The sequence below is a fragment of the Protopterus annectens genome, chromosome 13.part0, assembly GCF_019279795.1.
Source record: "Protopterus annectens isolate FY-2018-M chromosome 13.part0, PAN1.0, whole genome shotgun sequence".
Classification (NCBI taxonomy): Eukaryota; Metazoa; Chordata; order Ceratodontiformes; family Protopteridae; genus Protopterus; species Protopterus annectens.
The window spans coordinates 1,260,800,000-1,260,824,259 of record NC_056747.1 but is presented as its reverse complement, the minus strand read 5'-3'; the positions used below and the strand labels follow the sequence as shown (position 1 = coordinate 1,260,824,259).

General features: G+C 41.8%; 1 protein-coding gene across 1 annotated transcript in view; it reads left to right on the top strand.

Annotated features, from left to right (window-relative positions):
* NPEPPS (aminopeptidase puromycin sensitive) overlaps positions 1 to 24,260 on the top strand; it is a 1,948,381-nt gene that overhangs the window by 443,032 nt on the left and 1,481,089 nt on the right. The window contains exon 8 of the mRNA XM_044054968.1: positions 1,194 to 1,358. Within this exon, the coding sequence (XP_043910903.1) occupies positions 1,194 to 1,358 (165 nt within the window). The remainder of the gene's footprint in view (positions 1 to 1,193; positions 1,359 to 24,260) is intronic.

The following is a 24,260-nucleotide window of genomic DNA, read 5'->3' as shown; positions in this document are numbered from 1 at the left end:
GATTTTTGTTCACTATATATATATATATATATATATATATATATATATATATATATATATATATATATATATATATTGTCAGTTGAAACTTTGAAAAGTTGGGCTGATTTTTGTAAAGTCAGTAGATGATAACGGTGCTGTCTGAGCTCTTTATTTACTGTTCCAGTTCCTTTTGCCTTGATAGTTGGGGACTGTTGAATGATTACTTGCAGTGGATATAACAGCTTTTCTAAAGGTCAGGAATATCATTAATTCACCCGTGTATAATTGGCTCTTCATCCAGCTGTGGCTGTTGGAGTTTCATGTAAACTGAATGTCTCTGTCTCTCTCTCGCGTGTCTCTGTCTCTCTCTCGCGTGTCTCTGTCTCTCTGTGCCTGTGTGTCTGCCTGCCTGTGTGTCTGCCTGCCTTTGTGTCTGTCTGCCTGCCTGTGTAGTGGGTGCATGAGTTGGCACAGGTGGGCAGATATCCACAGACGTAGGATTTTGCAGATAACATTCACCAATTTTGATAATGGACGATGTCACTTATCTGGGATCAGTAAAGAAAAGGTGCTTGTAGGTGAAGCAAATACGTTTTGGGCATGTATTATGTGTTCGCCATATTAGTTGATTTGGTTGAAGGGAGTTTTTCCTGCAGATGCTTATTAGCTGCCTCCCCCCAAATCCCCAAGGCTTTTGGTAGTTTTCCTACCCTGTAGCTGTGAATGTTTTTTTCTATAAGAGAGTATGTTTTTGTGTCCTTATGTTGTGTTTTTTTGCAGTCTTGCAAGTTGGACTTGCTTTGTAAGTGCATCTGAAATGCAATATCCCAGGTATTTGGCATCCTCTGTGAGCCTCACATGAAACTTCATGACGTTTGACAGCTAGAGGCATGCGTGCAACTTCATGGATGGGAAATGGGAGAGACGAAAATACCAGCGAGCTGAGGACTAGCAATTGAGGAATTCCATCAGCTTGCCACTGCAGAAGGCCACACCTTTCATTCTGTTAAAGCTGTTAGTATGCGACTATAAAGCATCAGTTTTCAACTGCTCCATTTATTTTTTTCAAGTTTTGGTTTAAAAAGAAATTTAAAAAATATTTTTTGCAGTAATCTGTAACTGTGGATGGTTGTGTTTACTCTCTGTGTTAAACTGCGCAGTTATTTGTAACCATATGGTAACCAAATGTGTTTTACTTTGAATGTCTGCAGGAGTGGTGGACCCACCTCTGGCTGAATGAAGGCTTTGCCTCTTGGATAGAGTATTTGTGTGTGGATCACTGTTTTCCAGAGTACGACATTTGGACACAGTTTGTCTCTTCAGACTACACGCGAGCACTGGAATTAGATGCTTTAAATAACAGCCATCCAATTGAGGTGAGACTACAGTTACTGCTTCCTTTCTTTATCCTGTACAGCTTTTGTGCAGTATGCAAGCTTTGGGGAGACCTAGAATATTTTGTTAAAACTACAGTTCAGTGCAAAATACTGTTAATGCATATTTAAAACCTGCTTTAACTGGTGTAGACCAGATATGTTGCTAACAGCAGGAATTGAGTTACTTGTTCCTTCTGTTATCCGACTTTGTGGTTTACAGCTTTGGAGTACTGTCAGAAGGGTCTGATTATTTTGTACGTTATCCAGCTTATAACAAAATAGTTGTAATATGTGCAGGAATTGTCTTCAGGACATGTAGTACAAAAGAAGTTTACTGGCTTTTATTCAAGTTCAGAATTATATTTGGGTCCTGCGACTCCAAATTTGAAGAAAATAATTTAAAAATTTTAGTCTTGCTGAAAATTTGCTGTTTGCGTTTGCTTCTTTCTTAATATAAAAGTAAAACGTTAATTTATCCACTTAAGGACATTAATATCAGTGAATGGCATGTCTCCCAGCAGTTCTTGATGGTTTTTTTTTCATAGCATTTTGCTCTGCCCTCAGAAAATGTGTAGTCTGTGACAAAGCAGTATGGGGTTTAAATCATGAATTGTCAGACAGTGAAAATGTATTCTAAATACTAGGTTGTCTTATTGTTGTAGTGGCAGGGTCTCTGGTCATTGACTTCTTAAATTTGGAAATGGATTCTTTTGATGGCCAACTCTCCTATCCTGAGAGTAAAGGGTTGAGAGAGCTAGCCACCTGCATTACCTGTGGTGATGATCAAGAGCGTCACAGGCTACACCTCCCTGAGAAGTGGCAAGAATGTCCAGCTCTTGGTTGGTGTGCGAGCGCATGAAGCAAGCTGACTTTATTGCACACTTTGGTCCCTCTGTTAGGACATTTGATTGGTTACTGCAGGAATGATGGCTCCTGGTCCTGTCTGCAACTCCCGACTCGAGAGTAATTTGATGTATGGCAAAGTATATTTGCTAAAATGCTACACTTTCTCACATTGGCCATAGTTGCGGTAGATGGTGAATTAACAAGTGGGTGTCAGGCTGCTTTGATTGTTGTCTTTATTTTTGGGAGAGGTAACTTGGCTATATATTTTGTGCTATTTTTTCTCCAATTATTACATTTGCCGTATTAGTAGAAACTGGATCACATCATTTTAACAACCAGTTTGCCCTTCTTTTAAGGCACATTGTAGATGTATATTTACATATTCGTTAACTCTTTTTTTTGTGGGTTTTTACACTTTTTCAGCTAAAAGAGTTCTGTTTGTGCTTGTCTGCTCATTTCAGTTGTATAAACTGATATGCATTTTTTATCATTCATATTCCTTCGTATATAATGTTCATTAACGTAAATTTTATACTGACATTCATATTTCACTTGTGTTATGAATTGTTAATCAGTTGTCTTGTCCCTGTGGCCCAAGTCGTGGAGAAGGGTCCTCAAGCCATTCTTCCTATTTGATTAATTATGTATAGTAAAGTCAGGGCTTGTGAACAGGATTATTATTAAAGTAGCATTTAAAAAGACTGGGCTTGAATGGTCGAGGGAACTGACACCAGGAAGTCAAAGGTTGGGTGCAAAAGAGTGGAATAGAAACATGAATCTCCATTCAGTTTTCACCCTTTTGAGTCTCTGGTGGCAACTGTAGCCGTAATTTTTTTTCATTAATTTGATTTTAAGCAAAAGTAGGACTCTTCACTGTTGGCATCACTGCTGCTGATTTGTGCCTTTTTTTGTATGTCTTGCAGGCTGTGATCCCAGTCAGTGTGGTGATACAGTTGCAGAGAGAGAGAGAATATTGTCATTTCCATCCATGTAGTGCTATACGGCCTCAGAATAATTTCATTGAGTTGCAGCCTGTAAACTTTTAAAATAAGTCCTACCTTAAGTCTAGACTTACATTATTTTAGCAACCAGTTTGCCATATCTTCAAGATGTTGCCAGGTGAGTAAACAAGCTTTCTGGTTGCTTGACACTTTTGCTTTAAAGAATATACAAGTCATTCCCTTTGCCCAAGTCAGATGTGTGCTGATAGTGGTATCCCCCCCCCCCCCCCACACACACACACACACACACACACACATGTACAATAAACTCTGCTCTCCTATGAGAAATTAAAACTGTGTGAGCAGCTTTAATGTTTCAGAGTGGTACTTGCTGCTTTCAGGATCATCATATTACAAGCATGGTGACATTAAATCACTCAGCAGTGTAAACCTTGGCTGTAGATTGTCACCCTTTAAGTGGACATCCCAACCCCATGTGCAAAAATTGGAAAAAGGGGTTGTGGATGGATGGACATGGATGACAAAAGTACAGTGGCTTGCGTGCAAGAAGCATGGGGGAAAACCAGTAATTTCTTTTGCTATTTTCAGGTAATAGGATTACATTTTAATTAGAACGACCAGATTCTAAAACCAGAACTCATCTGCACCTCTGAACTGTTGATTGGTGTATTTGCCATGCTTTAAATTGGATTGCATGTGATCTTTGAACTTGAAGCAATAGTTCAACTTTGGAAGGAGGAGTAATTGAAAATGCATGTTAATACCTGTCCTTATGTATTGCATTTTCATCACACAGAACTCTGTACTGGGAGTTTGTTTATTTGAGGGGGGGGGGGACTATTCTTTTTTGAAATAAAAATAAGAAATGGGTTGTAGCTAACCAAATAGCCAGTTTGCAATTTTCAGCATAAGTCTTGTCAGTAAAAGATGCTGAAGCTTCCCAAACTGGGCTACAAAAATGTATACGTGGTACAGTAATAAAGGTGTCAGCTGTGATCTCAGTAAAGGTAGTATCCTGAGATGTGACAGGATAGGATATACATTATGTTTACGAAATAAATGTATACGTGGAACAGTAGTAAAGGTCTCAGCTGTGGTCTCAGTAAAGGTAGTATCCTGAGATGTGACAGGATAGGGTAGACATTATGTTTACGAAATAAATGTGTACGTGGTACAGTAGTAAAGGTGTCAGCTGTGATCTCAGTAAAGGTAGTATCCTGAGATGTGATAGGATATACATTATGTTTACGAAATAAATGTATACGTGGTACAGTAGTAAAGGTCTCAGCTGTGATCTCAGTAAAGGTAGTATCCTGAGATGTGACGGGATATACATTATGTTTATAAAATAAATGTATACGTGGTACAGTAGTAAAGGTCTCAGCTGTGATCTCAGTAAAGGTAGTATCCTGAGATGTGCAGGATATACATTATGTTTATGAAATAAATGACCATGTCATTAATTAGAAAAAATCATTATTTAAAATGTAAAAGCAACAGAAGACAGCATTTCAGACTTCTTTACCTAATGCTTAAAGGACATGTCTTGTTGCCACTGTAAGTACATTTTAACTAATTTCTACCTCACTGATCTCTACAAGTTATTGAATACAGTGCTGCATTCTGTAGTCTTCAAACAAGTTGCCTGAAACAACTTGAAAAAGGTGCAGTGATTCCTTGGTAATATCTAGCAGTTAGCACAGAGGCTTAAGGCCATTAGCGGTCAATAAACCCCTTACTGTCTTAACAATTTGATTGTGTCTGAGTACTGTGCGACTGAGCAAGTCACAGACAGTGCAGTGGTGCAGCGGTAGTGTCGCCTCACAGCAAGAGGTTCTCTGGTTTGATTCTCAGCTGGGGTTCCTTCTGTGTGGAGTCTGCATGTCCTCCCTACATTCGTGTGGGTTTCCTCCGGGTGCTCTGGTTTCCTCCCACGTTACAAAGACATATATAGAGTTTTTCTCCCCGGGCCTCCACTGAAAATTGGCTTTGTTCCAAGTCGGACTTTCCCGGTTAACAAATGTTAAATAAAAATAAATAAATAAGTCAAATTAACCACACAGTACCCCCAGGTTACCCCCAAAAGGCCTGCTTATATCCAGTGATTTTGCTGGTTGATTAATTATTAAATACCTAGACAGAAAAGTCGTAGTGTAGGGGAAATTTTGAACTACTGAAGAAAGGGTTCAGAAACAGTCATATTGTTTCTTTAGTGTATTTAGAGATGACTGATGGTTGTAAGGCAGTGTCTGATCTATTTGAAAGTCTGTGCCTGAGACATACTGCTGGGGTAGCTAGCACCAGAACAGAGAACTGGGAACTAATAGGTGAATATAAGTAACAGGAAAAAATATGGCAGATGCATTGTCTATTGCCCCCAAAGATTATGGAGTAAGTGTTCCCGTAGAACCAGAAGACAGTCCTTAACTTATGGGAATTACAAAATAGCATGAAATTATGACAATCCAGCTTGCCAGAGACCAGTAAATTGTAAGCTTCATGGTCAGACTTTTGAACTGAAGAATGTTTTGTCTGTTAAATGTAGTCATTGTGCCACAGTGTGAGATGAATGGAGCACCAGTTTGGCCGACTTCTATCAATGACAGACTGTTTATCTTAAGGAAAGAAACTGCCCAGTGGATGTTGCAGCACATAGGGTCTGCAGCAGGACATCATTTGTACTGTTGTAGGTAATTCAGGATGTTTTGCCAGGTGGTATTTAAAAGATGTACAACATCACAGACTCTCTCCTTGGGATGTAGTGCAGGAAACACTAAGGTGTTGAATTATTTAAAGTGGACACAGCATCATTGACTGTGGGTACATATGGATTAGCACAGGAACTGTTTGAAGAAGGGAATCACTTTTTTGCTTATGAAGAGAAGGGGCAGCATTGTACCCACTGTCTTTGTGAAGCCAACACTGGTACAGTGTCAGCATACACATATGCCTTTTGAGATCAGGCTGCACAGGTTTCCATTCAGAGGATTTATGTTCACAGTGTGTATCGGTGCTGCTAGCACTAGTATGCATTAGTAAGTGGTAAATTAACTACATTATGTATTACCTTTGCTATTCTTTTAGATCACTATTGCAGTAGTCTTAGCTACTGGGTTTTCAGCCTGTATACCTGGTCCTACATCTAGAGCATAAAACCCTTTCCCATCAGCTTAGTGGATGCCCTCATCCTGGGATATTGGGTCTCTCCCAGTATAAATTTGTCATCTACCTATGCCATATTAGATCTTTCTTGTCACAGTTCAGTAGAGATACCTTCTAATGCTGTCATCATTGAGACTTATTATCTTGCCAGCATGTTCTGGCTTGCTTCTGAGCTCAGGACTCAGAAAAACACCCAGTTGAGGAACTTTTCTTTTTCCATTGATAATGAAATGCTAGTGTTCTTTTTAGTAGTAGTCTCAGATCCCTCTAAATTCATAACTTGTGGCACTGTCCAACACTGTTAGTGACCATGTCCCTGCCTGTACAATCCAAGCCTGCTCAGCCATCCAAAAATTCAAACTAGTCCAAAACCTTTCTAAATTTAACCCCATCACATTTAACAACATCTTGAAAAGCATTAACTGGAGTATCCTTAAAACTCTACATTTGGATGATGCTTTGCTCCACTTTTATATTAGCTAGCCTAGCCCCTTCAAGAACTAAAAGAACTAAAACTAGTAAGGCTCCCTGGCTAACAAAAGCTACTAAAGAAGTCATGACTAATGGGGACAAAGCACGGAAGTTTGGCTTAAATCTAGGAATACATCTGACCTTCTTAATTATAAACAGCTCCGTAACCAAGCTAAGAAACTTGTCTCTAAAGACAAACAGCACTACTTCTAGAACTAGCAAATTAATAGAAAAAGTAAACCCCCAAATGTTTGATTTTCTATCAGTAATCTCCTGAACCCTGGCACCAAACCTCACCCGGACAAGCCTCCTGAACAAATAGCAAACATCTTTAGCTCTTTATTTTATTGACACCATTGCCAAAATTACCTGTACTTTTGCCCTTCGCTTGCAAACAACACCACTTCTCCATCTCATACACTACCTCAGAACTTTCCCAGCACTTCATATACTACTCACCATCCCTCTCCATCCCCTGACACTCCCTTGCCAAACAGCATACAACTGACTTTTTCAGCCACATTTCAATCTCTCTCCTTTCCCTACCTCTTGTATTAAAAAACTTATTTTGAAATTAAAGCCCTGCTCCAACTGTGCTGACAGAATTCCTGCCAAATTTCTTAAACTTGCTGCAGACTCAGTGGCCTATCCCATTAGCATTCTGGTAAATAGATCCATCCAAGAATCTTGCGTCCCTGGTCTCTGGAAAAAAGCTATAATATTACCACTTCATAAAGGTGGCCCTCGGGCAATACTCCAATTTCCGACCTGTTGCTATGCTTTCCCCTCTCTTTAAAATTGTAGAAAAATGTGTTCAAAAACAACTCTTAGACTACCTTCTAAAACACAAAATTCTCTCCCCTACTCAGCACGGGTTCCATCTAGGAGATAGCACATCCACTGCACTATCCTTCTTTGGACATAGTTAAAGCCTGAGACTCCGGAAATAATGCATCAGCCTTTTTCTGGGACTTAAAAGCATTTGATACTATCCCTCACTCTGTTGTTCTGTCCCAGCTCGCCAGTATTAGCCCATCTCCCCAGTCACTTAAAGCTACCTCTCTAACAGAGAGCATACTGTTAAATGGCAGAAATACATTTCCCCTTGCATTCAAAACCCTACAGGCGTACCCAAGAGCTCAGTTTTTAGGCCCTGTTCTGTTTAACATTTTTATTAGCAAGCTCCACCAAGCTCTCCAGCAGGGCTCCCTAGTCCAGTATGCAGATGACTCCACTATAGTCTGCTCACAACTCAAATCACCCAGGCTGCGTTTTCCATCGTAGAAACCTGGCTTCACAAAAATCACCATTCTCTAAATCCTAAAAAAAAACTTATGATCTTTACTCCCAAAAGAAATTCACCCATTAATAAAGCTGACTTCAAAATATTCTCTCAACTCTGCCAAAATTGAGTTACTAACCCCACACTAAGCTATCCAGAGCAATTATTGATGAAAACCTCAAATTCAGTCTTCATATTTAAAACAATGTAAGCAAGACCCACAAAAAACTGGGACTACTCTACAGACATAAGTTCCTCCCCCTCCTTCTAATCAAGCATTAGCACAATCTTACCTTCTGCCTTTGCTAACTTATGGAGCTCCTTTATTAACCAATCTGCAGTCTTCCCTGAAGGCTAAATTAGGAACATGCTGCAACAAGATTGATAAATTTGCCACAAATAGTCGCCATTCTATTTATCACTGTATTGCCCTAAAACAATTACAATGGTTTGAACTCCTGCACTACCTGCTCCTCCAGCTCACAACCACTCTTAAACTAATGTATAAGCCTCTTGATTGTCCTACACTCTACTCTCTCTTTACCCTTTACAATCCAGCTCACTCTTTGCGTTCTGAACACCAAACTACCTGCAGGTCAATTATACTCCTAGACAGTCTCCAAAATATAGAATAACCTTCCAGCATTTATCTGCTTACAACCAACACCTTCTAACTTCAAAAGTGCACTGTACAATCATTTCTTCAAGTTGATGTGTAACTGTTCAATTCCTACCTCCTCTTTACTTAAACTTAATCTATTAATTAAACCCTGAATCTGCCTATATCCAGCTTTTTATTTTAAATTCCTAACAAACTTTTACCCAACTTCCCCTCTTCTATCACTTACCTCCTCCTCCTTTTCCCCACCTTTCTCTCCCCATGTCCACTTTTCTTCTACTTTATTAATCTTCCTTCTCTCCTCTTTTTATTGCCCTGTAACTTTTACTTTTCCCCCTCGTACCACCTCTTTTGTTTCTCCTTTACTTATTTCCCTTCTTCCTTCCTTAATCCCATGCCATTATAAACTCCTCTATATGCCTTTTTCACTAACTTAATTCATATTTTTCTATTGCTTGATCTAAATAATGCCTCAAATTAGACTTTTTTTCTTGTTCTAATTCAGAAATCACTGTATTATGCTCTGTACTATTTTCAAGTGGTTATTGTGCCTCTGTACTATTGCTGTGCCTAACTTTTCTGTTTATACATTTTTTATTCAGTCATATTTCATTCTATGTAATTTTATAAACTTTTTTTGTAATTGTATGTATTTTTTTACATTGGAGCTTTTCTCCCCCCGCTTCCACTGAAAATAGGCTAGCTTGGCCCACTTGACTTTCCTGGTAAACAAATGCCAATAAGTAGTGAGCCATCAGCCTTATGTCAGCACATAAAAGTAGGTGCGTTTGTGGAAGACAGGATCACTATAAAGCTTTCCACACAGTCTGCATCTTCTGTCTGAATCCTGACCATGACATCCAGGAGTGTTTTTTTTTTTCTCTCATGGATTCCCCCTAAAAACTATCTGGTGTACGCAGTGTTCCCTGGAAAACTTCCCTAATTAGAAGATGCTCTGGACCTATAACCCCATCCTCTTTGGTGGTACCGGGGCCATCCTAGATGTCCAGCATCCTTCTCAAGAAAATACAACTTACAGAGAAGGCAGAGAGAGGGATGTGGGAGGGGTTACTCAGATGTTTGAGGTTCCAGCTCATTTCATTTGTGTCTTCTGGTGAGGTGCTATCTCCCCCCATACCATATACCTAATCTTTCTCAGGCCTCTGATGCCACTCTAGAAGTTGCCATGCTTTTAGATGCTGGTGTTTCCAACTGGACCTATAAGTAGTAGTCATTTTTGACTGATGCCCACGCCCTGGTGTATGTAGATGAAGCGTGTTTGGTTTTATGTGAAAGGGAATACTTTACTCTCGGTATTGTTTGGTTGTCACAAGGCAAGAAGTGGAAGTATGGTGCTCCTGTACTGAAGCCAGAATTCACAAATTAATGTCCCCTATAAAAAACTTGGGGGGGGGGGGCTCTTTTGACCACTCCAGAGCTCCCAGGATACATCTGGTTCCTAGAAGTCAGGTGGATTTTCTACCTTTTCTCCTCTAGCCAGTGCTTCCAGAGAACAGTAGAATGCCCAAGCTCGGTAATTACTGAAAACCATGCAGAGCCTGCAGCGAGGGGTCTCAGCCTTTAGCTTCTGGGGTCTCCACTGCTAAGGAGGACTATTCAGCTACACAAACTGAGGACCTCAGGAAAGTGAGGGAGAGGAATTGAACTATTCCTTCCTGGAGCTTTCTCTCTGGGGTATGATATGGCCACTGAGGGCACCACCTTTTCTATGCTCCTCAGAGGAGATCTCATTTGGAGAAATTTCACCCTAGGATGATGGATTATTCAGTTGGGAAAGAAAAGAGACAAAAGAGGCACAAAAGAAAGATTTATGACTTGCTGGTGCCTGAATGCTCCCAGTAGGAATCTTCCTTTCAGGAACCAAGATGGCAACCCCCTGCCCTCACTGGACCGGTTGTACAATGTACAGAGTCCAGCAGTTCCATAAATACCTGCAGTGTGTATGTAGTCAGGAAAAAGGGTCTATACTGATTCCTGCTCCCAGTGCTGTCTCAAATGGCAAACAGTGCATGGGCTGTATTTGCGGAAAAAGGTTTGTATGGCTGCTTACCTTTACCTTGAGGTCACTTAATTGCCAGACTTGTGTGACTAAGCTTCAGGTAGCCGTCCGGGACAACTTTGGAGAAAAGCTAGAGGAGATGTGATGCTGATGCAAGGGCAAAACTTGCGGAGCTCACTCAAATGGCTAGTCAGACACTTAAGTGTGGCTGTGATGCTGTAGGTGCATCATCTAGGGTACCAACTATGAATGCTGCAATCTGCAGACATGCACGACTGAGGTTACAGCCCCTTCAGGGGATGTCAAAGTGCAGCCCATTAATGCTGCATTAGAAAAGGGACTACTCTTTGGCAACTCTTCCACTGAAGTATAGAAGTCCTTGTTGTGGTATGGCAAACTGTCCCCCAAAACAAAGACCGAATTTCTATCGCAGGCAAAGTAAAGGTTAGCCAATGAAAAGGAGGGAAAAGGCCAATTTAGAAAGAAATGGCAAGGAGATATGGAGGGTAAGCTGGGCGACCCCAGTGGCCTTTGTCCATCAGGGAGCAACCATGACTGCATAGGGGAGGGCTTCCTTGTACCTGCAAATCCCTCCCCAGTCTATCTCTTAGCTTTAGCCCTGCCACAAACAGAATTGTGGGAAGACTGCAATTGCCTTCCAGTCTGGTAGATAGTAACCAAAGACAAGTGGGCCCTCCCAAATCATTTCAAATAGGCACAGCACTTCAGTAAGCAGAACTTTATCACATGACAAGGATCCCACATTAGCAAAAGACCAAACAAATCTAGTGTGACATATAGGAACAATACCAGGCAAATGATTACAGGAACCACAAGATGCCTTACTGTATAACACCCATCCTTTCAGACCTTGTGACACTGAGGGCTTAGAGCCTGGACCATTAAGCGAACAAAGCAAAGGGCTTTGTTCCAGTTTATTTTTCGTCCTTAGAAAAAAGGGAACTTGGCGATCCATCGTAGACCTATCAAAGCTTAATATATTTTTAAATTTTCTAAAATTCAGAGTCCTAATACTGCAGGCCCTGCTTTCACAGGCTGTAATGATCACCATCGACATAAGGGATGCTTGTCTACACATTCTGTTGTACAGGTGCTTCTTTACATTTCAAAGCCGTGGGCTCACACTGTCCATTGTATTCCTTTATCCTTCGGTTTGGCTACTGCTCCCAGAATGTTTAAAGAGTGGTAGGTTCCAGTAATTGCTCTCTGCTGGACCTGGTCTGTATACCCTTTTTGGCCATGACTTGGGCCAGCAGGCATCAACAAGGTGTACCAAATAAACTTAGATTAGTTGAATGAGAGCAAGATGTGCAAGATGGCCATTATAAGATCTTAACTAAGAGCTGTAGTCATGGTGAGGGTAAGTAGGAAATAGAATGCATGGAGCTTAAAGTGTCAAAGAAAATAATTTACACAGTTTGGAGTAAACAGTCATAGATTGTATAAATAAGAAACGTTGACAGGAAGAATTCACAAAGCTTAAAACATCATACACGTAAAGTATACAAGAAAAGTGTGTGATGGTTATGTACTGAAGAATATTAAAATTGGATGGAGATGTACTCTGTGGTGGTTGCTAGAGAATTCATTTGATGCTAGATGTGGTCAAACATATCACAACAACCCTGTAAGAAATTTGTGTAGATGAAAGTAAAGGTCAGATAAACGAAGGAGGTTAAATTTTCTGGAGACTTGTGATAATACCTAGCAAAAATACATGATTGTGTTATAAATATGTATACATTTATGTACATGTATACAGTTATACACATATGCGCTTGTGTATATGTGTGTGTGATACATATAGATATATATATATATATATATATATATATATATATATATATATGCGTGTGTGTGTGTATATATGTATATAGGTATATATCTATATATATCTATATATATATATATATATATATATATATATATATATATATATATATATATATATATATATATATATATATATATATATATATATATATATATATATAAAAAACTGTAAAACATGCATACATACATAGATTCATATTTGGAGGACTACCTCATGCGTACTCCCTTAAGTGCCCACCCAACACCAATAGTGTTACAGAAGACTAAGATGGCCAGGAGCTGGGTTTACTAATACTGCAGTTGAAAATAAAACACTAGAAAAGCTTAAGTAACCTGTTAATCAAGTGAACCAGTGGCCACAAAGAAGAGTAGACTCAACTTAGTGGCGCATTTCCCTATGCCAGCTTTCCTTTTTGAACATTTGTCCTGTCTCTTCCTGTGAAGTGGTGTACAAACGAATTTCCTTCAATCCATTTTACACTTTCCCTCCACTTCTGATGTATCTATATCCAATGAAATAAAAAACAAGTAATCTCTGTAGTATCCCCGAAGTCTCAAAACAACCCACTAAAGTGTATAAAGGATTTTCAACTGGAAACAGACTGCCTGCCTTGCTTGGATTACTTTCGAATACTTAGTAATGGTGTACAATTATATATTTTCTATTACTTTTTGTTTTGACTTGACTAGTTTACGTTCGCTACTTCTACTACTATTGTCTGATCTGATTAATATACAGTGATTAACTAGAAATATATGGACTGAAAATCTTCCACACAGAGAAGTTTCTTACACTGTTTGTTTTTTTTATATATCCAATGAAGTCAAGCATTTAAGATTAGGACACTTAGAGTAGATTTTTTAAATCACTTAAGTATTTGTTGCTTACTGCTTATCCCATTGCAGACACTTAAAGGTACTTATGCAGTGTTTCACTACAGTTTCAATGTTCAAAGTTTACTTGTCCAATTATTAATTGTTCTTATTTTCCATCCTCTTTTAACACATCCATACATTGTCCCTTTTTTGCTTTGAATGTGCTTGGATTTCTGTTGTCCTGTCTTGTATTCTTTGAATAATGAGAATGGCTTTGCTGTGTACAAGTAGTTGTGCTGCTTTTGGATTTACTTCTTTGAGAGGTTTGAGAGCTGTAAGACTCATCGTGTGTTTTTCCTCTTCTGCAGATCTTCACGTGCTTCATCTGGATCCAAGTATGTTTTCATTCCTAATGGATAAAAAAAATTCTGAAAGAGGCAGTTTGCAGTAGTTTAAAATATAACACCATTTCTTTGCACTGTTTGGAGGAAATAAATGCAGTTTTGTGTCCGGTATTCACTGAAAAGTCATTGTCCACAAAATCCCCCATTTTTGTCAACTTTCAGAATAGATCCTTTTTCTCCATTGTTTGGAAAGTATTTGGTAAGAATGCCTCATCTGTTGTGTCTGATGAGGAGACCATGGACCATATGCTTCAGATGTCTGCCTCAGCTTTTTCAACCCTCACCAAAGGCTGATATGGAGCAGGCTGCCTGCATGTCCATTGGGGGCCGAGCCAACGTCCATCATAAGACACAGTGTAGGCTGGTAATTTTGAATGGGCCTGGGGATTCTGCAAATTCCTCATGAAGGAGTCTTTGGATCTTTAATAGTAATATGTCAGGGCTTGGATCCCCTAATTGTACAGGTGGGCGTCCATTAAAAAGGAGATAACTAGGCATATTTCTCCAATTGCTAAAGGCCTCTAGAAAGAATGGCAAGGCTTTACTCGAGGGCTTTTTAAAATCCTGATGGTTTTGAAGCCACCTCATGGGTTGTCAGTCAGGTCTGCTATAGGAATTCTGTTTTATTCTAACCTTCTAAAAAGGCCTAGGGATTCTCTTGATGAGGAAGATTTAGATACTTGTGCGAAGTCTTTAGCTTATTCCTCACAGATTCATTCTGTTCTTGCAGTCTGTTCGGATTAGGAGGATTCTTCCCCCTAACTCCTCAAGGGAGAAACTTTCATCTGAGGGTATTATCCGTAAAATGATGTAGCATATTAAGTGAGAAAGCTCTTTGGTATCTGATGATCAGATGAGAGATGAGCTGCTTCATATGGATTCCCCTAGACTTTCTGCATTTCCACCTCTTCTTAAAGCTCTGTTGGATACCAGCCGGTCTGTTTAGGCTGCTGAGTCTCAACCTTCTGCTCCTAAAAAAGCAGATATATTTAAGGATGTTCATCGTGTTTCACTGTTGCAGTCATTGCACTTGGGTTATCCTGCTAGCAGGCGACCCGCAGTCGGCCAGAGTTCCAAAGTCTAGGTCCGGCGTCAGTTGCTGTCGCTTCTTCCCTGACATCAGTGCGCCAGGGGTATAGAAGATGCAGCCGACGCCATTTTCTTCAGTCTTTCTTGCCGCGCGGTGCCCGAAGCGAAAGCAGTTCACAAGTGCCGGTCGGCCGACTCCTGAGATTTTTGAAAACTAATTTCAGAACCGAAGTCTTCAATAAAGCTAAGTACCCCGTTGGGGAAACTTTTTCTTGCTCCAGACCGATGTCAGTAAAAGTTAACAACTGTATTTCTTGTGGGAAGCAAATACCTCATAAGGACTTTCATTCTTACTGTATTCCTTGCCTAGGCCCTGATCACGACGTTGCTAGTTGTCGATTTTGTGCTAGATTCAACAAACGCACTATTAAGCGTCTGATTTTGCTTTACATTACTTTGGCCGAAGGTTTAATTACATAATGCCGTCGGAACAACCGATGACCGGAATTTATAAAAAAAACACAAAGAAAAGGGAGAAGACAGGCATCCGAGGTCCAAAACAGACAAAGCCTCTTCTAGGCCAGTCGCCGGTTCTCAGTGAGGTGCTTTCGCAGCCCCTGACACCTGCTACCTCAGAGCCACAGGCCGCATCCGACTCCCACGTGGAGACACCTAGGCCTCTGGAAACTCAAGGTATTGGGCCTGTGGAAACTATTCCCTCAGATGGGTCCGGAGCCGCTGAGCAGGCATCGACTGCTGAGGGTGTTTTCAGACCTTCACAGCTTACCATAAAAACTACAGCTAAGTCTAAAACTCCATTAAAGACAAAGTAGCAAGTACAGCATTCACCTGGACAGGCCTCCATGCCTAAAAAACATATGCTCAAAATGGCCGAAGACTTAATTACTCTGATCAGGGGTACCCATCCCCCTCCTGATAAAAGGCCTAGGCAGGATACGGACTAAGATTCCTCTGACCAGGTTTCCATTTCTTCTGATTCCTCTTCAGACCAGGGATACTCTTTACCCCCCCCCCCCTCCCTATGAGGACTGTGATGCTGAAGAAACATTTCCTTCAGCCTCTTCTCCTGAGGATTATTCTTTTGGAGAAACTTTACATACCATGAGGGAGCATTTCCATTGGGAGGGCCAGGATTACTCAGAATCCAAGAAAAGGCTCAGAGACTTTCTTTTATTGCCTCAGCACAGGCCCCTTGCTATTACGCCAGTGTTAGATATTGTGGATGATGTGTTCTCTGAATCCAGTTTAAATCCTGATTCTTTGCCCCCTGCTCCAGTCAAGCCAGACAGGTACTACAGAGTCCCTGACTCTCACAAATTTCTTTATAAAAACCCTGTTGCTGACCCAGAAACTATTTCCCAGGGTCCCAAAGGGGTAAAGGCTTCCACGGCTAAAAATCCAGTTCCCTCTGACAGGGATTCTAGAGCATTAGACAGATGGGGGAAGAAAGTTTACACTTCTGCAACTTTAGCAGTGCGAGCTTTAAATTGCCAGTTTCACATGCTTAAATACCAACAATATTTAATGTCTCTGTTAAAACAGAAAATGATTACAAGTTCAGAACATCCTGACTATAAGGAAATGCAGGATTTATTGCATGCAGCTGAACAAGTGGGAAAACATACTCTACAATGTGGTTTTGATTCATTAGAGGCTTCTTGTAGAGCAGCAGTTACAGGATCTGTGATTCGAAGGCATGCTTGGTTAAAAGAACAAGGTTTACCTGATCATGTTAAGGCTAAATTATTTGATGCTTCTTTACAGCATGATACCTTGTTTGGTGTTAAGGCAGAAGAGGTATTAAAGAAAATGGAGGATAAGGCAAAATCTATGCAAACACTGAAGGATTTCTTACAGGTACAGCCACCTCGATTTAGCAGAAATTGCCCTTCAAAGAATTGGTCCTTTCCAGTGTCAGACAGACCACAAAGAGGCAGATACAGACGCCCAGGAGGCAGATCTCAGCCCCAAGGCTCTTACACACCATGACAGTGGGGTGCTTCAACCCCAAAAGGAGGTGAAGACAAGTCACAACCTTACAGGAAACAGTCCCAATGACTTCCCCCTTCGAATGCCAAGCACTTACCTTTTAGCAGCTCCCTTAGTGGGAAAGCTAGCACTTTTTTCTCAAAATTGGCATATAATCACCTAAGGCAAATGGGTTCTGAATATTGTGTCTCAAGGTTGCAGGTTCCACTTTCACACTCTACCAAGGCTAAAAGAAATGCCAGACCTGCCACAAAATCAATGGGCAGAGGCTCAAAAACAAATTACAGCACTCATGGATATGAGAGCTATTCAAAAGGTACCATCACAGGAGCAAGGACAAGGATTTTACTCAAGACTCTTTCTGGTACCCAGAAAGGACAAAACCTGGAGGCCCATTCTGGATCTTTAGTCTCTAAACACTTAACTGGATGTTCCGAAATTCAAAATGTTGACACTACAGCATCATGGACATGAGAGCTATTCAAAAAGTGCCACAACAGGAACAAGGACAAGGATTTTACTCGAGACTTTTCCTGGTCCCCAGAAAGGACAAAGCCTGGAGACCCATACTAGACCTTTCTAATACTTACCTGGATGCTCCGAAATTCAAAATGTTGACACTACAGCAGCTTCTTCCCATGCTGGGCAAGAAGGCTTGGCTTGTTACTTTGGACCTCAAAGAGGCATACCTGCATGTCCCTATCAGACAAAATTGCAGAAGATACCTCAGATTCATAGCTGGTTCAATGCATTACCAATTCTCTGCACTGCCCTTTGGCTTATCTACTGCGCCCAGGGTCTTCACAAAGTGCCTGGCACTAGTAATTGCATTTTGCAGACAAAAAGGAATTCAAATGTATCCATACCTGGACGACTGCCTTATTCAAGCAGAGAGCAAGGACATTCATCTAAAGCATCTGGTGATGTTCTTCGTCTTCCATTGCTGCAGTCCTAACAATTGGGTATAGTCCGCATCCAGTCGGCCCGAATACCAGAGTATAAGGCTGACGTCGGTCATGGCGCATTAGACTGACGTCAGTACGTCAGGGTACTAATGCGCATGACCGGCGTCCTATCCTCAGTCTTTTTTGCCGCGTGGTCCGATGCAGAAGCAGTTTTGCAAGTGCAGGTTGGCGTTCTGAGATATTTCCGAAACCGGAGTTTCAGACCGAATCAGAGTTGGCTAAGTACCCCGTTGGGGAACATTTTGGTTTTTTCTTGCCTCAGTATTTAACCGGATGTCAGAAAAAGTGAATAACTGTATTTCTTGTGGGAAACAGATACCGCATAAGGATTTCCATACTTTGTGTATACCTTGTTTAGGGCCTGAGCACGACGTTGTTGGTTGCCGCTCTTGTGCTATTTTAACAAACGCACTATTAAGAGGAGGTTAGACTGTGCCAGGTTAGTGTTTGGGAAACGTTGCAATTATAAAATGCCGTCGGATGCTCCGACGCCCGCTTCGTCCAGGAAGCGCAAGGACAAAACAGCGAAGCCTAGGGTTGAAGAACCGGCAGTCCAGGACGTCGGTTCTTTAGGAGGCTCAGTGGAGCCAGAGGTTTTGCCAGGAGTTTCTATGGAGTCTCCGGCAGAAACTTTACTGTTCCAGGATGTCCCATCTCAGGAGGCAGGCCAGGCTGAAGGGGCTTCTCAAGGGCCTATTCTTCCCTCTTGTCCCACAGTAATTGGAGCCTCTCCTTCTGTTGCTAAAGCTTCTTTTAGAGGTAGGCCAATTTCAGCTTCAGTGGGGGCTTCTCCTAGCTTTTCGGGTTCTGTACCTAAGAAACATATGCTTAAAATGGCAGAAGATTTGATTACTATGATTAGAGGTTCTATGGGCCCTCCTGCTAAGAGGCCTAGGGTGGAGCGAGTTTGCCAGTTTTGAACACGGTTCAGAGGCTTCTGAGTCCTCTGCGGATGATTTACAGGAGTATCCTCCTTATTCTGATTCTGATATGGATGATGCCACTCCTTGGCTTCTCCTCCTGAGGATTTTTCATTTTCAGAGACTCTGCATTCCATGAGGGAGCACTTTAAATGGGAAGGCCAGGATTACTCTGATTCCAGGAAGAGGCTTAGGGAATTCTTGTTTTACCCCAGCATAGGCCCTTAGCTATACCTCCTGTGTTGACTGTGGTGGAAGATGTTTTGCAGAGGCTTCCCTGAACCCTGATTCTTTGCCTCCTGCTCCTGTTAAACCTGATAGGTACTATAGGGTGCCTGAAGCTCATAAGTATTTGTTTAAGAGTCCTAGGGCGGACCCAGAAACTATTTCTCAGGGGCCTAAAGGTGTTAAAGCCTCTGTGGTTAGAAATCCTGTTCCCACTGACAAGGAGGCTAGGGCTTTGGATAGGTGGGGTAAGAAACTGTATACTTCTTCCACTCTAGCCATGAGAGCATTGAATTGTCAGTTCCACATGCTGAAATATCAAAATTATCTCCTTTCTCAATTGAAGTCTAAGGTGGATGCTTTGGCGGAAGGTATTGAGTGTAAAGAGTTGCTGGATTTGGTTTATGTGTCTGAACAAGTGGGCAAGCATTCTTTGCAATGTGGCTTTGATGCTGTGCAGGCCTCCTCGAGGGTGGCTGCCACTAGTTCTGTTCTTCGCAGGCATGCCTGGTTAAGAGATCAGAATTTGGCTGAGCATGTTAAGACAAGGATTTTGGATGCACCTTTACAGTCTGATGTTTTGTTTGGTTCGCCTGTGGAAGCAGTTTTAAAGAAAATGGAGGACAAAGCTAGATCTATGCAAACTGTTAAGATTTTTGCAGGTACAGCCACAAGTTTAGTAGAAATTGGCCTGCTAAGGGGTGGACTTATCCTGCTTATGACTCCCAGTCTAGGGGTAGGTCTAGGCGTGGTAGGGGCAGGGCTCAAGGTTCTTTTAGGTCTAGAACAGGAGTTCACCTGCTCAGACTTCTAGTGAGGGCAGGGGTCAGTCCTTTCGTAAGCAGACCCAATGACCTGCCTTTTCAGCTGCCAGTAGATTCTCGTCTGGCAGCTCCTTTGGGAGGACGACTGTCTCTTTTCAAAGAAAATTGGGATTTAATTACTCAAGACAGATGGGTGTTGGACATTATTCACCACGGTTACAGGTTTTATTTCCATACAATGCCCCTTTCAAAGGCATGCCAGACGTTCCTCCTCCACAAAGAAAAGAGGCTCACAAGCAAGTTTCTCAGTTACTCAAAATGGGGCCATTCAGCCAGTCCCTGTATCAGAAAGGGGCCTAGGATTTTATTCCGCATGTTCCTAGTACCAAAGAAGGGGAACACGTGGAGACCAATTTTGGATTTATCTCTCCTCAACACTTATCTGGACATTCCCAAGTTCAAGATGTTGACGTTACAACAGCTTTTACCTCTGCTGGGCAAAGATCACTGGATGGTAACTTTAGATCTCAAGGAAGCTTACCTTCATGTGCCTATCAGGCTAAGTTGCAGGAAGTATCTGCGGTTTCGAGCTGGAGATTCTCATTATCAGTTCTCTGCATTGCCCTTTGGCTTATCTACTGCCCAGAGTATTCACCAAGGTTCTGGCTCCAGTGATAGCTTACTTCAGGCTACAAGGAATTCAAATCTATCCTTACTTAGACGACTGCCTGATTCTGGCTCAAGAAAAGGAAGACCTTCTACAGCATCTGGAATATGTTATAGCAGTGCTAAGATGCCTAGGGTATTCTGTGAGCGAAATAAAGTCCAGTCTAGTACCCTCTCAAGACATGTGCTTTCTGGGTGTGAGACTGAATACAGCAGCCCAGATGGCCTTTTTAACCCCGGACAAACAAATGAGTCTATCACTTTACTTCCATCATCTATCTCATCAGTCCGTGCTGACTGCAGGGACAGTCCTTCAAGCATTAGGGTTCATGGCATCTTGTATTCTGGTGCTTCCCAATGCCAAACTGCATATGAGGAAGTTACAATGGTATCTCAAAATGTATGGACACAGCACTGCCAGGATTTAGACACTGTCATTCCCATAATACCTTGCCTTCAAAGGGAATTTTTGTGGTGGGCTCAGGAATGTCACCTAAACAAGGGACTCTCTGTGACCCGGCCAGAGGCGAGTCAGATTTTAACGACAGATGCCTCGGACATTGCTTGGGGAGCTCATCTACTTGGAAAGTGGATACAAGACAAGTGGCCTGCCAGACTACAGCATCTACATATCAACCTGAAGGAGATGTTAGCAGTCCAGTTCGCTTTACTGGCTTTCAAGGAGTTACTTCTTCCAGGACAGGTGTTGATTCTAACAGACAACACAACTGTCATGTGGTACATCAACAAACAAGGGGGAACACATTCTTATCCTCTATGCAGGCAAGCAATGATTTTATGGGAGATTGCGCTAAGCTTGCAACTAACTCTTCAGGCAAGGTTTCTGCCAGGAGCACTGAACTCCTTAGCAGATGTGTTAAGCAGACGAATCATGGATCCCCACGAGTGGAAACTGGATCTTCATGTATTTCAGACATTGACAGTGTCATGGGGAACTCCAGACATAGATCTGTTCGCTTCTCCACTAAACCACCAGCTGCCAAAGTATTGCACAAAGGGGTTTCATCACACAGCTTGGAAAGTGGATGCTCTGTCTTTCAGTTGGGAAAATCTTCATGTGTATGCCTTTCCACCTCTGCCTCTTCTTCCAAAGGTGCTATTAAAGGTCAGACAAGACAGGCCAAGGATGATTTTGATAGCTCCAGATTGGCCTCGCAACACTGGTACCCACTACTACGGAGTCTGGTAAAGAAGCCTCCATGGCCTTTACCTCTGATTCCTCATCTGTTATCTCAAGAGGACGGTCATCTGCTCAATGTCAAGCTTCACTCTCTTCATCTAACAGCCTGGCATATTCTGTGTTGAAACACAGCAGGTCTCAACTTCCTCAACAAGTTTTAAATGTGATTATGGAAGCTAGACGACCTAGTACAAGGAGAGTGTACGCAGCAAAATGGAAGAGATTTTTATTTTGGAGTGCAGCAAGGAATTTGGAGATTTCTGAGCCTAATTTGAGTGTGGCTCTTCAATATCTTACCGAGTTATTGGACAAAGGGTTGTCCTTCTCTTCTATTAAGATTCATGCTGCAGCAATTTCAGCTCACTATGATTGTGACCCACCTTTGTTTTCACATCCTTTGTTCAAGCAGTTTCTTAGAGGGGCAAAGAATATAAGACCCCCGTAGAGCTCCTACTCCTGCTTGGGATCTCAATTTTGTGTTGGAAAAACTTACTCTACAACCTTTTGAGCCTGCGGCTACTGCTGAATTGAAATATTTGTCATGGAAGACTGCTTTTTTGTTGGCTATTACTTCTGCAAGAAGGGTGTCTGAGTTGCAGGCCCTTATGGCAGTCGAGCCCTTTTTGATTTTCCATAAGGATAGGGTATCATTACGTACTAATCCTTCCTTTATGCCTAAGGTGGTTTCTAGTGTGGCTTTAAACCAGACTATTCATTTGCCTACTTTTTATGCAGAGCCCCAGAATAAAGGGGAAAAGATTTTGCATACTTTAGATGTACACAGGCAATTGCGTTATTACTTAAGCAGGACTAAGGATTTTAGACAGTCTCAGCAGTTGTTTGTTTCTTTTGCTTTGAGTTCGCAGGGCAAACCTGTGTCAAAACAAACTATTTCTAGGTGGATTGGCTTTTGCATTGCATTTTGTTATTCCCATCATGGCAAGGAGGTTCCAGCTGGGATTAGGCCTCATTCCACTAGGGCTACTGCCACTTCAACAGCATTTCTACGGGGTGGCAACTAAGGATATTTTGGAAGCAGCTACTTGGAGTTCAGTGCATACTTTCTCTAAGCATTATCACCTTCCTATCTACTCTAAGTCTAGGGCTGGTTTTGCCACAGCTGTTTTGCAAGGCATGTTGTCAGCTCCTGCTTCTTTATGATTTGCCAGCCTCCCTTACCTCTGCTTTGGGATTCTACCCAATTGTTAGGACTGCAGCAATGGAAGGCGAAGAACATAGTACAGTTTTGTACCTACCATAAATGTAGATGTTCGAGGATTCCATTGCTGCAGTCCAATTCCTCCCTCCTTCCCTCTGTGTTTAGGGGTGGTAGTGTAGGTGAGCTTACCTGCTTATATTTTTGTATATATTGTTCATGTTTTGGTGCAGGCTTTTTGGGCCTTGTCCTTTTAGGGTCTTCTGACATCTGGGGCAAGAAAAGACTGAGGATAGGACGCCGGTCATGCGCATTAGTACCCTGACGTACTGACGTCAGTCTAATGCGCCATGACCGACGTCAGCCTTATACTCTGGTATTCGGGCCGACTGGATGCGGACTATACCCAATTGTTAGGACTGCAGCAATGGAATCCTCGAACATCTACATTTATGGTAGGTACAAAACTGTACTTTTGTAAAAAGGTTGCTAATTTGCCCAGGGTACACAGTAAATGAAAAGAAGTAAAAACTAGTGCCCTCACAAGAGATAATATTCCTGGGTGCCAGCTTAAATACCAAACCCCAGATGGCTTATCTCATGCCAGACAAGCAAGGACAGCTGACTCGGTACTTTCAATTGATGGCAACAAAACCCCAACTCCCTGCAAGAAAAATTCTGCAGGCCTTGGGATTCATGGCATCCTGCATACTACTAATTCCATATTATATAATTCCTACAACAGGAGTTTCGATGGTGGGCACAGACATGTCACCTCAACAAGGGACAGCTTTTCACTCTACCCACAGCCAGGCAGACACTAACAGATACTTCAGATTACGCCTGGGGAGCACACATGGCAGGAAATGTATTCAGGGCAAGTGGACCGCAGACCAAATGAATCTTCACATCAATCAAAAAGAGATGTTGGCTGTACAAAATGCCCTAACAGCTTTCAAGGACCTTCTGCATCCAGGACAACTATTATTAGACAGACAACACCACAGTTATGTGGTACATAAACAAGCAAGGGGGCACTCATTCTTGTCCCCTATGCAGACAAGCCATGACCGTGTGGAACACAGCTCTAACCTATCAAGTTCATCTACAAGCACAATTCCTGCCAGGAAAGAAAAATACTCTGGCAGATGACTTAAGCAGAAACATCATGGATCCTCATGAGTGGAAATTAAATCCACAAGTATTCAGCATGATAACGCAAAAATGGGGGTGCCCAGACATAGATCTTTTTGCCTCCCCAATGAATTGCCAACTACAAAAATTCTGCACAAGGACTTATCACACACAAGCATGGAAAGTGGATGCTCTCTCGTTCAGCTGGAAAAGCCTAAAAGTTTATGCCTTCCCACCACTGCCTCTCCTTTCAGAGGTACTCCTAAAAGCCAGACAAGAAAAAACACATATGATCCTGATTGCCCCAGACTGGCCACACCAGCACTGGTACCCAATCTGAAAGAACTTAGCTCAAGGCCAACCATGGATTTTACCTCAAACTCCGCACCTTCTGAT